At 37.5% G+C, this 14,188-nt stretch overlaps 1 protein-coding gene across 5 annotated transcripts in view; it reads right to left on the bottom strand.

The window, feature by feature from the left end:
* ANAPC1 (anaphase promoting complex subunit 1) overlaps nucleotides 1–14,188 on the bottom strand; it is a 97,929-nt gene that overhangs the window by 74,740 nt on the left and 9,001 nt on the right. For all 5 annotated transcript variants that reach the window (XM_047852848.1, XM_047852851.1, XM_047852850.1 and 2 more), the window contains 10 exons: nucleotides 13,504–13,555; nucleotides 13,170–13,270; nucleotides 12,424–12,506; nucleotides 11,036–11,109; nucleotides 8,575–8,720; nucleotides 8,131–8,351; nucleotides 7,227–7,436; nucleotides 4,319–4,414; nucleotides 2,806–2,896; nucleotides 2,638–2,703 (listed from right to left, as the gene is read on the bottom strand). In XM_047852848.1, the coding sequence (XP_047708804.1) occupies nucleotides 2,638–2,703; nucleotides 2,806–2,896; nucleotides 4,319–4,414; nucleotides 7,227–7,436; nucleotides 8,131–8,351; nucleotides 8,575–8,720; nucleotides 11,036–11,109; nucleotides 12,424–12,506; nucleotides 13,170–13,270; nucleotides 13,504–13,555 (1,140 nt within the window). The remainder of the gene's footprint in view (nucleotides 1–2,637; nucleotides 2,704–2,805; nucleotides 2,897–4,318; nucleotides 4,415–7,226; nucleotides 7,437–8,130; nucleotides 8,352–8,574; nucleotides 8,721–11,035; nucleotides 11,110–12,423; nucleotides 12,507–13,169; nucleotides 13,271–13,503; nucleotides 13,556–14,188) is intronic.

The raw sequence follows: 14,188 nt of genomic DNA, 5'->3' as shown, positions 1-14,188 counted from the left end.
ACCATGCCTGCTCCACTCCAGGAAAACACTAGGAAAAAAAACCATGGCCCTCAGGCTCCTCCTTATCAGCAGCTGTGGTCTGGAGACTAAGAGCAGAGTTCTACTGTTCCCTCTGCAGGTGGCGTCCCTCCCCCAGCATAGGGACAGTGAGCCAAGCCTATCTTGCACGGCTGCCCTGCATAACTAGGTGGTATCTCCTCCCCTCCTCATCAGGCACTGTAGGGGCAGAGACTGTGGACAGAGTGCTGCTTTCACTGCCAAGAGGCAGCCCGTCTGCACCTCCCCAAGGTGTGCAAAAGCTATGAAGGGGGAGGAGCACTGGCTTTCATCCTTATTCTACAATAAGGCAGCATACCTCTCCCTTTCCATCGTCCACAGAAATTGTGGGTGAGGCACTATGTTCCATCCCCACCCTGCAATAACACGGCAGTAACTCCTCTCTGTCCCAACTAGGAAATGAGAGGAAAAATGGAAAGAATCAGAGAAAAGGATTTCTTAAATACGTGTATGAAATCCTGTGCAGGCCTCTGAGTGAGCCATGTGTGAAACTGACCAACAATGACACCGTAAAAGATGTGAGAACTAAACACTGATCTGTAACACCACTCAGTTCTCAGGCTGTCCTCTGGGTAGCACAGAAGTTGGTGCGACCACAATCTCATTAAGACAACTGACAAAAGAAAAAAATACAGGCCCCAGAAATACTGCTCTCCCTGGCCCAAGAATCAGGAAAGAAGTAGCCTAACAAGATCGAAAACTTTTAGACAATAACCAACCTACTCCAGACAAACACCATGGGAAAAACTGTGCCCCACCTCTCATCCCTGTCAGCAATGGCCAAGAAGGGTACCTAGACTTCCATTCTAACCAGCTGTAACAAGGCACAAATTTGGAGACAAATTTAAAAAAAGAAGAAGAAGAAATACAAACAGAACTACGGATTCACAAGAATGTAAAGCAGCGTTCAGAACGCTCACACACCACTGGAGGGAAGGAGTAAAGGGAGACGTTGTAGACCAGTACAACCGGTACAACTTAAACCTCGGATGACAATTTGGTACCACATGGCCAAGATGAATACGCATAGACTCAGAAGGTTAAGAGATGTGTGTAAGAATTTTTTTAAAGCATTATCAGAGGAAACAACCAAAGTAACACAAATACTAGTGCCGGTAAAATGGTAAAAGTTTTGGTAAAACCAAAGGACTACTATGTAACAGTGAATGAGTAAACAGCTACACATTGACATAGATAAACCTAAAAATTATAATAATGTTGAACAAAAGAATGAAGTCATATATGGTATGATTTCCTTTATATAAAAATTCCAATTTGGGGCGCCTGGGTGGCGCAGTCGGTTAAGCGTCCGACTTCAGCCAGGTCACGATCTCACGGTCCGTGAGTTCGAGCCCCGCGTCAGGCTCTGGGCTGATGGCTCGGAGCCTGGAGCCTGTTTCCGATTCTGTGTCTCCCTGTCTCTCTGCCCCTCCCCCGTTCATGCTCTGTCTCTCTCTGTCCCAAAAATAAAAATAAAAACATTGAAAAAAAAATTTTTTTTTAATTCCAATTTAAGGAAAACTAAACAACTTACTCCTTAGTGGCATGTAGATAACTGCAAAAAAGCTAGTAATAAAAATAAGGAACTGACTTATTACAAAAGCCTGGATGGTGTCTGTCCAGAGGGAGGCAGGGAACACCCTGCAGACTATAAAGATACTGGCAGCATTCTAGTTCTTAACCCGGTAGTGGTTACATGAAGGGTCACTTCATTACTCTTCAAATTATATACACGTATTTAAATTTCATAATTTAAATTTGTGAAATTTATATTATTCTGTATGTAAATGTCACAACTGTTAAAAAATATATATATGGCCAACATATTATACATTTAATGAAACTTTACAAAAACTTTGAGACTTAACAAAGCTACCCATACATCAGTTTCAAAACTACATTCTTTTTTTTTAACATTTATTCATTTTTTTCTTTCAATATATGAAATTTATTGTCAAATTGGTTTCCATACAACACCCAGTGCTCATCCCAAAAGGTGCCCTCCTCAATACCCATCACCCTCCCTCCCACCCCCCATCAACCCTTAGTTTGTTCTCAGTTTTTAAGAGTCTCTTATAACATTTATTCATTTTTGAGAGTGAGAGAGACAGAGCATGAGCAGGGGACGGGCAGAGAGAGAGGGAAACACAGAATCCGAAGCAGGCTCCAGGCTCCGAGCTGTCAGCACAGGGGCCGATGAGGGGCTCGAACTCACTGACTACAAGATCATGACCTGAGCTGAAGTCGGACGCTTAACCGAACGAGCTACCCAGGCGCCCCTCAGAACTACATCCTTTATAAAACTTCAGGTTAACTTTTTTTTTAATAATCCATCTATACTCATTAAAGGTTCCCCATCTGTGCCAGGTTCATAGCACCAATCCATCTAATGGCAGTGAGTCCTAGGCCTCCAAACTGGAACCAACCTAAACTGGAGACCATGTTTTCAACTCTTAGAAAAATCTTCTGCCAAATCCTACAGCCAGGGGGTAACTCATATTAAATATTAAACAAATGAACATTAAAAAATAATAATCAAGGAGGTTGTCGTACAAAAGGATGAAATGCTATATTACTTACCCGAACCACTCCTGTGTACAGCACCAGGTTTCCGCTGCCTTCAAGGACCAGCATGGTATCTATCTTCTGCAAAAAAAAAAAAAAAAAAGACAAAAATTTTATTTTCCAATCTGGGCAATTATAAAACATAAAGATTTTCAACTTCTCAAGAAATGTGTCTGCATTTACCTCCACTGGAGCTGCATCCTTCGCGTGTATGTTGGTGATGGAGCCAAAGATGAGCTGAGTTTTATCATTACTCTCTTGAAACTTTACACAGCTAAATATTAAAATAAAAAGAGAAACAAACTACTGATATGTGCAACAAGCTGTACCAAGCTCAAAGGTATTCTAATGACTGGAAAAAGCCAATTTCTAATGGTTACATATTGTATGATTCCATTTATGTAACATTTTCAAATGACAAAATTATAGAGGCGGAGAACAGATTAGTGGTCACCAGGGGTCAGGGACGGGGGTGGGTGGGTATGCTGTATGGGACTATAAAAGAGCAGCATGACGGACATCTTTGAAGTAATAAAAAAGCTCTGTATTCTCACTATGGTGTTTGCACAAACCAACATGTGGGAAAACTTCATGGAATCATACAAACACACACAAATGAGTACATGTAAAACTGACAAGGTTTACAATAAGGTCTGCGGATTGTACTAACGTCAGTTTCCTTGTTTTGATATTGTACTATAGTTATAGAAGAGGTTACCTTTGGCGAATAGAGTGCAGGGTATGCAGGACCCCCCCTACTATTTTACAACTGCCTATGTTTTATAATTATTTCAAAATAAAAAGGTAAATAAGTGGACAAAAGATCTGAATACACATTTTACCTAAGAAGATAAATGAATGGCTAATAAGCAAATGAGAAGATGCTCAACATCATAAGTCATTAGGGAAATACAAATTAAAAACACTCACACCCACTAGAATGGCTACAAAGAGACTGACAATATCTGATGTTGTCCACAATAAAGAGACTGGGACTCTCATAGATTGCCGGTGGGAATACAAAAGGGCACAGCCTATTTGGAAAGCAGTTTGGCGGTATCTTAAAAATTTAACATGAATTTACTATTCAACCCAACAATTTCACTCCTTTTTCAAGAAAAAAGAAATCATAGATGTCCACACAAAGATTTCTGCTCCAATGTTCATCGGGGCATAATTCACAATGGTCAAAAAGTGGAAACAAACCAAATGTCCATCAACCAATGAATGGATAAACATAATGTGGTGTATCTACACAAAGGACTACTGCACAGCAAGAGGAATAAAGAACTCATACATGTTACAACATGGTAGATCCTAAAAATCATTATGCTAAGTGAAAGAAGTCAGCCACAAAAAAAATACATTTTGTATGATTCTATAAAATCTCCAGAAAAGGCAGATCTACTAGACAGAAAGCCTATAAGTGGTTATTTGAGGTTGGGAGTGAGCAGACTGCAAATCAAACACAAGGGATATTTTTAAGGGGACAGAAATGTTATAAAACTGGATTACAGTGATGGCTACGTTAGCCCTGTACGTTTACTAAAAATCACTGAAGTGTACACTTAAAACATGTTAATTCTTTTGGTATGTAAAATATTTCAGTAAAGCTACTTAAGTCAAAAAAAAGAAAAGAAGAACAAGTAGCCCTAAGTTTACTTACACAGAATCAATGGGAAATCTACGCACTTACCGTAACTGGAGCTCGGACTCCACTAAAAAGCACAAGAACTTCTGCCCACATAGGTCAGACGTAATAAACACTTTTGAGGCCTGTGAATTTTTCTCTCTGTAGTAGATATGGTAATAAAGTGACTGTCAATGCTGGTTCCAAAATCTACCATGGTAACTATTAATGAAAATATTCTGCAAGAAATCTTAAAACCACTCGGGCCAAGCAGTTACAGTGAAGACCCAAAAAACACTTCTAAGATTAGAACTTCATGATCTCTAGGATTCTTTTCAGCTCTCTGATTGAGTCCATTCCACAGCTTTTTGGGGGAATAAATTATAATAAATTTAATCATTATCAGTGACCTTTTTAATTCCATATTATTACAGTTATCTACTGCTAAGCAATGCAAACTTGAATTCCTATCCCTTGTAAGGTATAAGGGGTCAGACTTCTTATAACATGACCTCTCCTATCTATCCTTTCTTCCTCTCAGATTAGGCTCTACTTCATCCCTCTTTTTAAAACCATACCTCTAATTCCCAATGATTTCTTTCTGGAGTGGTACAGAAAACCATAATTCTGTAAAATAAGGATCTGCAATATTTTCAATTTGCCAATCGATATGTAAAGACAATGATTTTTAAATGTAGGAAATTTTTATTTGTAAGAAACAAAAACAGAGAAGCTACTTCAACATTGTATTCACAGCCTTACCTTTCTCCAGCTATACCCATTCCCTAACCCCTAAGAAAATGCATTTGCCTTCCGTTTCACAGAGAAGATGCGGCTGTAAGGCTTGAGCCCAATCTCCTGCCCTATGTATCTGATAACCATCCCCATCTTTCATCTCTACCCGCCCACCTCCCCCCAACACCCCCCCCCTAAAGCCTAATCTCTCCACTTGTGCTCCTTTCTGGTTCCTCATTCCATTCATCATTTCCTCTCTCCTGTATTTTTTTAATGCTTTCCCTACTTTGGGTATATTCCTTACAGCCTACTCTTTCATATTAAGATAAAAATCTTGAAACATGAGGATGGACTGAATATTAAATCATATAAAGGACTTACTGTTAATTGGCTGGGTATAAAAATGGCACTGTGGTTAGGTAAGATGTCCTTACATTTTAGGGATATGCAGAGAGATATTTAGTCACGAAGACTAATTTTCTCTAATGTAATTCAGCAACAACAAAATTCTCCCTTGACCCTGACACTCCCTCTTTTGCTTCCTCATCCCCAAAGGCAATCCTTAAAATAATCTGTATGTCAACGTTCACTCCCCCAGTCCATATTTACTTCTTCCACTGCATTCCACTCCACAATCCCTCTCCAAGGGCTCTGGCCAAGGTCACCAGTGAACTCTCTGCCATGCAGGTACCTCCTCTCTGAGCTCATCTCTTAGTGCCACACCTCACCAGCACCTGACAATACTGGCAGCTTTCTTTCTGAAAGGCTGTCTCTTCTTATTTCCCATGACAACTCTGCTGCTTCTCCCACCTGCGCTCTCCCACTTTGTCTCTCTGTAGCAGTTTTGTCTCTTTTCTGTTTTCACTTCCAAAAACTTAAGTTTCCAACATTTCAGTCCCTAGCCCTCTGACTCTATACCACCTGATCAACTATTTGGAAGTCTGAGACCCCTTATGAGCATATACTGAGTATTTAAACCTTCTCCTTAGGAAGAGGCCTATACACATGTGCACAGGATTACTGCATGATGCCAGCTTCCAGAACCTCTGCAACTGCAAGCTCATCCACAGGCCCTCCAGGAACCCAACTTCCACACACTCCGTAACTTCCAATCCACCTCCTTGCTTCAATCATCACTTAGAAGCCAACAACTTCCTTCCACATTTATTGCTCTGCTCTTTCCCCTGAGTTTATGACCCACACATAAAGCACCTCCTTAACAGCCCTCATTAAACAGACCATCTGTAAAGGGTAATCTCTCTCTCTCTCTCTCTCTCTCTCTCTCTCTCTCTCTCTCTCTCAAGCCGCCCCTTTCTCAGCACTTGCCCTTCCTTCCTACACAAGCAAAGCGAGAGTATTTACACATACCACACACTCATACTTCTGAACTTCTGATCCCCCTGCCTATGTGCCCTTCTTCCCTTTCCCACCTGGCAAATACCTATTCATCTTTCCAAAGCCCTACCAAAGAGTAGGCACTTGCCTCTGTGTCACCATCCTTTAGCTGTCTCTTTTTGAACAGGGACAGTGACCAATTTGCCTGTGAACCCACAGCCAGTAGCACACACACTGGAGTGGGCTGAATTAATAAATGATTAAAGAGAACATAAAAGGAGACCACACAGAACAGAGGTCTGAGTTGTGTTTCCCAAAAACAACAGCTGACACTCAACCAACATAAAGAGAAAACTTTAAAAAAAGTGCTATAAAATCCCAGGTTTCTTAATCTACAGAAACATCATTAATCTCTCTAAAACATCAAACACCTCAAATCTGAGAGATTATTACTACTAAGGAAGAAATAGGAAATGATAAAAGAATATTTTTATAATCACTTTAATCTCACTAATATCCTCTATTGAAACTGATGTAGCCTTAACATTTATCTCTGTATTTTTATAAATATTAACAACTGATTATATTAAAAAATTAAAAGGAGGGGCGCCTGGGTGGCTCAGTCGGTTGGGCGGCCGACTTAGGCTCAGGTCATGATCTCGCAGTCCGTGAGTTCGAGCCCCGCGTCGGGCTCTGTGCTGACAGCTCAGAGCCTGGAGCCTGTTTCGGATTCTGTGTCTCCCTCTCTCTGACCCTCCCCCATTCATGCTTTGTCTCTCTCTGTCTCAAAAATAAATAAACGTTAAAAAAAAAAAATTAAAAGGAAACTTCAGGCAAAATACCAAGTAATTTCTAAGACTTATATCAACATTTTTCTTTGGATATAAAAATATATACTCCAAACCTTATATTAGTAATCGTTTCTGTCCATAAATGGTCAATACAAAGTTCAGGAACAATTGGCTCTGTTTCTGGTGCAAGGAAGGAGCCATTAGAATTACTATTCGGAGAATGAGAAATACTATGTCTCTTTGGAGACTGATTATGGCTTGAAAGGTTGAACCTCTGCACCCCTGAAAAAGAGTGCACTCCTAAGGCAGGAGAATGAGCACGACTGCAAAATAAACAGAGAGAGGGCATCACAGTTAATAAGGCAGGCTGACAGAACACGGTTTCCAATCATACTTTCCAAAACTATGTACCGAGTGCATTCATGGCTTAATCCCAATCAGAAAAACATTTTTTTAAGGGAATAATTAAATGGTTCACATTAACATATTCTAAAGATTTAAAATTCTTGTTAGAATTCATCCTTTTAAAAACTGAAGTTTGAGTTCATTTTCTGTCTTAGAAAATGAACTGTTTATATTCAAAAAAGGTCCAAACTACATTCCTATATATTCAGACGTGTACATACCAACAAAACTATGCCCGTCTATTACCAGATAGATATTAACAAAAACAAAAATGCTAATGCAAATTAAGACCAAAAAAATACATACATATATTTATTTGCAACTAATATTCATCAAATTGCTGTCACTCAGTGGAAGAAATGAGGCAACCAATCTGATGAGAATAGGCAGCTTCTAAATAGGACTTATTTTATAAAACTGCCAGGAGACCTAGATGTCTTAGCAAAAGTAAAACAACTGGGATAATAGCTATTTTCCCTAAAAAATACCCCAAGAGTTGTCAACAGAAATTTTAAATCCTTCAAAACATTAAGAGAAAGTTTGAGAAGAAAGTATCTCTTTCTTGGGATATCTTGTTTAAAACAAGGAAACACTTCCACACTTAATTCCCACCTTAGAGCTGCCATGTTGGAAATAGAAGGTGAACGAGAGTGGAGACTGGGTGAGGAGGTCGAGCGACTCTGACTGTGAATGGAGGAGTAATTCTGGAAAGGTGAAGCCACGGGGGAATCTCCTTTGGAGAGGCTTCTGAGGTGTGCTGTGAGGGAGCTACTAGTGGCCACATTCTGTGGGGTTCCCCCCTGTTCAGAGAACTTTAAGACAACATTCTCTTCCTTAAGTCAAAATGATGAGAAGGGGGGGAAAAAAAAGGCAATAATTAGATCAAAAGGGTTATTTCCTGGTGAGAATTCAGGGTAGAAGCCAGTTATTAAAGACACAATATTTTTTTTTCCTAAGAAGCTCAATCCATTTCACAAATGATTCTTCCAAATACATGTGGAAGTTCTCAGTGTTAAAATCCTTTCATATTGACAAGTGACTTGCCTCTATCCTTACCTCTGGTTTGACTCTCCGGAGAGCCCACACAGAATGCAAACTTTGAACAGTGTCATAGGTCATTATAATGGAAGGGTCAGTGTTGAGAAAAACAATTTTCATTGCATGATCTACAACATATTGCACTCTTGATGAACCAAAAAGACCTTAAAGATAAAACAGAAATGACCAAGGAATTTCATAAGACAGTTCTTTATGAAGAAACTTCATGCAACTCCTAAAGAGAAACCAAGCCAGTTAAGACACAAAATCTGTGATTATATGTATTTTACATAAAATATATATTTGTGTGTATTTATTACATATAATTATATATCTTGTATATAATTATATACAATTATATAACCACCCTGAATTTTTAATAAATTTACTTTGGGTACCAACTCCCTCAAAATACATTAAAGATAAGAGTGTTACCAGTTTCAATTCCACATACATGCAATCCAATGATGAAAATCTGTGCCTACTCACCATTAAATCAGCCACAGGTAGAAGGTCTGTGACTACTCAACAGCTGACTGATTTGAAAATTGCAATCAAATATTCTGCCAAGTTTCACTGCTTTACTGTTCTTCTTCTGTATGAAATCTGTCCTTTATAATAACTATTCTAACAGAGTTGAACAGTACACTACTATTTACTGAGTATATATGCAAAAAAAAAAAATATATATATATATACACACACACACACACACTGAGTATATATGCAAAATGACTTTTTCCTAGTGAGTTTAGCTTTTACTTCTATAGTAGCCTGAATTGATTTCTATAACCTTATTAGCCAGCTTCCTCAATGATTCCCTCTCAGTTAAAATATTTTTTAAGTTTTAAATAATTATTTTATAAAAATAAGAAGTATTTCATAAAGAAATGAATAAAACCACTCAAAATTTCACCATCTCAAAATATCTACTATTAACATATTAGGGAGTATTCCTCCTAGTGTTTTCTCCTATATATGTAAGAACTTTTTATGCTTTTACAAAATTAGAATCATACTGTATTCAGTTTTATATTCTATTTAACATTATGAGTAAGCAATTCCTGAAATCATTAAATATTATTCAAAAATATGATCAATAATGGCTTCACACCATTCAGTCACAGACTCTAACATATTTATTTAGGTTGTAACTGTTACCAATATAATATAGAATTACTAACACGCTTTTCTCTAAAAAACAAACAAACAAACAAACAAACAAACAAACAAAAAACAGAGAATAAATAGCTTAGGCTTTGTGGACCCGTACTGATTTCTGCATGTTTTCTTCTACAACCCTTTAAAAACATAAAAACTTGAAAAACATAAAAACATAAGCCTTACAAAAACAAGCTAGTGGCTGGATTTAGCCCATGCGCTGTAGTCTGCCAAGCCCTGATACAAAAGATTAAAACTTCAATGAAATTTCATATTGTGTGCTTTGGATAAAGTCCCAAATCGGTCAAAAAATATAAACATTTTGGGGTGCCTGAGTGGCTCAGTCAATTAAGCACTGACTTCAGCTCAGGTCATGATCTCACGGCTCGTGAGTTCGAGGCCCATGTCAGGCTCCATGCTGACAGCTCAGAGCCTGGAGCCTCCTTCAGATTCTGTGCCTTCCTCTCTCTCTGCCCCTCCCCTGCTTGTGCTCTGTCTCTCTGTCTCTCGAAAATAAATGAAAAACGTTTAAAAAAAATTTTTTTTAATATACATATATAAACATTGTTTCAGTTTTCAAGTCCTCATTATTTACAATTATTTATCACAGTTGGTCACATTTAAATTATTAAAATAAGCATCTAGAAATACCTGTAAGAAGGATTAAAAGTTCTGCATCTCAGCAAATTATTTCATTATGCACAGAGAAAGTGAATCACTAAAATTATACAGTACATACAGGCTGAATAAACTACAATTTTTTCCTCAACAACAACAAAAAACTTAAGTTTATCAAAGTATTATTTATTTACTTATTAATTACTGAGGAACAGAGTCCAGAGCCATCTACAGGTAGGTTAGCAAGTATATCAATATTGCTGATTGATTACAGGTCCTATTTTTTTTCTTAATGTTTATTTATTTTTGAGACAGAGAGAGACAGCACGAATGGGGGAGGGTCAGAAAGAAAGGGAGACACAGAATCTGAAACAGGCTCCAGGCTCTGAACTGTCAGCACAGAGCCCAACACAAGGCTCAAACCCACAAACATGAGATCATGACCTGTGCCAAAGTCAGACGCTTAACCAACTGAGCCACCCAGGCGCCCCATACAGGTCCTATTTTTAATAAAAGAATAACTGTTAAAACATGGTATTCAAGAAGATCTTGCTTTAGTATAAATTTCATAATAAAAATGTTTAAACTATATTATTTCTATAAAACAAGCCCAATTTTCATATAAAGTTCCTTCAATTTCCTATCCCCCAAACTCAAAAAAAAAAAAGCTCTATGAAAGAACTTATAAAAATACACTTACTTCCAGATTTACAAACAAGTGGGGTTATTTCATCTAGTGGATGCAGCATGCTGAACATAGTGGGTAAAGGTTCTCTAGTAATAAACAGATATAAATCAATCACCAACACAAAATGATTCCATTTGTATGCAAATTTTACACTTTGCCTGCAAAAAAGTACCTTCTCCAGATTCCACAAGCAACTAGAAACCTGTCGCCTCAAAAAGCAACCCTCTAAATTTTTCCCAGTATCTTCTATTTCATTCCTAGAAATCCCTCCTCTTATACATGGTAATTCTGTGCATACACACACACACACACACACACACACACACACACTCCCTCCCTCCCTTTCTCTCTCTCTCTCATGGAAATCAGTACAGCCCAGGGAATATCTCCAAACAGCAGCCATCACATTACAGAACAGAGTAATGAATAAGCATAAGGCAGTCTTTTTTTTTTTTAACCTCTCTTAGTGGCAGTGTGTCTTTGACAACTAAGAAAGAAATTTAGTGTCTTATACCAACTTACAAAGAAGTACAAACAAAACAAAAAGGGAAGGAAAACTTCAAGTAAATAAAAAGGTGGCATTGTTTTAAGGAGTGACTTTTAAGAAGAGAAAAAAAACAGACCTCCTATCTAAACACAGCAAGATTAAAATCTTTAAGCAAGTTTTTAAAAACCGTTAATAAACTTTTAAAAAAGAGTGGGGGGGGGGGGCCTGGGTGGCTCAGTCGGGTAAGCATCCGACTTCCGCTCAGTTCATGATCATCTCACAGTTGGTGGATTCAAGCCCCATGTCAGGCTCTGCGCTGTAAGGATTAAAGCTGTTAGCACAGAGCTTACTTCAGATCCTCTGTCCATCTCTCTCTCAAAAATACACATTTAAAAATACATACAAACATACATACAAGTGTCCACTACTTGTACCAGGCTATGACAGGTACTGTATGCTCATGCCCTTCAGTAAGCTCACAATTTATTAGGGAAACAAGGTAAAGATGCTACTAATAAGCACCTACCATTTACTGCACACCTAATATGTACTAAGTCCTATTTCAAGATTACATACATTAGCTCATTTAATCTTTGCATAAATCCTAAGAGTAAATGATCATACTTCTGTAACAGCTAAGGAAACTAAAGCTAAGAAAGCTCTAATGACCTGCCCAAAGTAACACAATGAAAAAATGACAGCGCTAAGAACTGAGTCTTTTTATCTATAGTATGTGGTTGTTTAATTTTACTATGAGGTGAAGTGGATGGGAGGAAGCAGAAATAATTCAGTGCCAAGTCAGAAATAGAGCTCATGGAAATTATCATCATCCCAAACTTTTAGGTGAAAAATTTTACCTCAAAACATCAAAAAAGCCTGAACAATAATATACTGAACTGAGTAAGCTGAATACCTGGGTGGACCTGGAGGTAACTCATGTGTAGAACTGCTTCGTTCAAACAACAACCCATATTTGGTGGGCCAAACATTTGCAACCTATCAGGTAAAAGGATAGGAAAAAACAGAAGTAAAAGAAACTACTCTTCATAACATGTGCTTAAGAAACTATAGAGCATTAGATTTTCTTCCAATTTAATAAAAGCTTTTCCAAACATGATCATTAACGATATATATATGTGTGTATACGTATATATGTGTACATATATATGTGTACACACACACACACACACACACACATATATATACATTTTTTTTTTTTTTTTAAGTCCAAGACAAAATCAAATCTAAGCAAGAGCTCAATCAGAAATCCCTGCCACTGGCTAATACTAGTACCAAAATGACAATGTGATAAAATTTTAACAATAGCACTAGGTATGAAAAAGATGATGAGAAACAGGAAAAAGACTACTATTGCTTATGTGCTTTAATATTCCAAAATGATTTCTTTTTAAAATTTAAACTGAAAAAAATCTCTCAGGAGAAAAAACCCATAATTCAATTTACTTCAGTAAATAATTTATTTTTTGTGCAAAGGATGGAAAAATAGTAATATTAAAGCTATTAAAATTTGGTTACTTTAAATTAATAAAAATAACATTCTTGATTACTACAAGATATAAGAACAGCAATACTTCTACAACCAATTAATTCAAGAATATTCTCCAACAAAATACAAAAACAGTGAAACACTCAACTTACCTGGAAAGGTAAAGAAGCTATATAATCCTTTCCTTCTATGCTATGCATGTTAATACATGAGCTTTGCAATATACATATGCATTTTTCTACTTCATCACTACCTGAAAAAAAAGATTTTTTTTTTGAACAAGATTTATTCATTAAAAAAAAAAATCCCAACAATCAGAAACTGCTAATTCCCAACAGCACAAATTCTTTAATGTACCATATAAAAATGCATGGGTTGAACCACTATTATTAGTGACTACATATTTTGAACAACAACAGCAACAAAAAAAAACAAGCAGAGAAACATTTAGAGTAAGATGAAATGAAATTTCAAAAAGAAACTTACTGTAGGCCTTCTCAGATTTATCCTGTGATATGATGAAGTCACACCACAATGCCTAAAATCAAAACAAAATGCTTACCTGAGAAAACTGTATCTAAATGAAAACCTATTCACTAATGGCATCTGACTAATAGCAATGACACCTGCATCATACCTGTCCCTCCTCATCAGCTCAATATAATACACCATGGGAACAAAAAAGATGATAAAATTAGACTTAATTAATGATAAATATTATAAGGAAAGACAAATTATGTTTGCAAATAAGTTTTAGGAAAAGAGAAGGGAAGACGAAAATCCAAAAACCTACTGGACAGAAGCCCTGCAGCAAAAGTCAATTCCAATAATGGCCCACCCTCTATTATAGGTGATTACATTAGTAAAGCTTACTATACAAAGCCAAAAGGTTATCGTAAGAGTTCAAAATTGCCAACCTATTTTATAATCTCCAGACTTACATAACGATCTCATCATTCTTAGACTGTCCTAGACTCACTTTAGAAAAAATCTTTAGGGGCGCCTGGGTGGCTCAGTCGGTTAAGCGTCCAACTGCAGCTCAGGTCATGATCTCATGCTTGTGGGTTCGAGCCCTGTGTCAGGCTCTGTGCCAACAGTTCAGAGCCTGGAGCCTGCTTCAGATTCTGTGTCTCCCTCTCTCCGCCCCTGCCCACTCTCACTCTGTCTCTCT

The sequence above is a fragment of the Prionailurus viverrinus genome, chromosome A3 (assembly GCF_022837055.1).
Source record: "Prionailurus viverrinus isolate Anna chromosome A3, UM_Priviv_1.0, whole genome shotgun sequence".
NCBI classification, from domain to species: domain Eukaryota; kingdom Metazoa; phylum Chordata; class Mammalia; order Carnivora; family Felidae; genus Prionailurus; species Prionailurus viverrinus.
The sequence above is the reverse complement of the archived record's forward strand: the minus strand, read 5'-3'. Positions and strand labels throughout refer to the sequence as shown.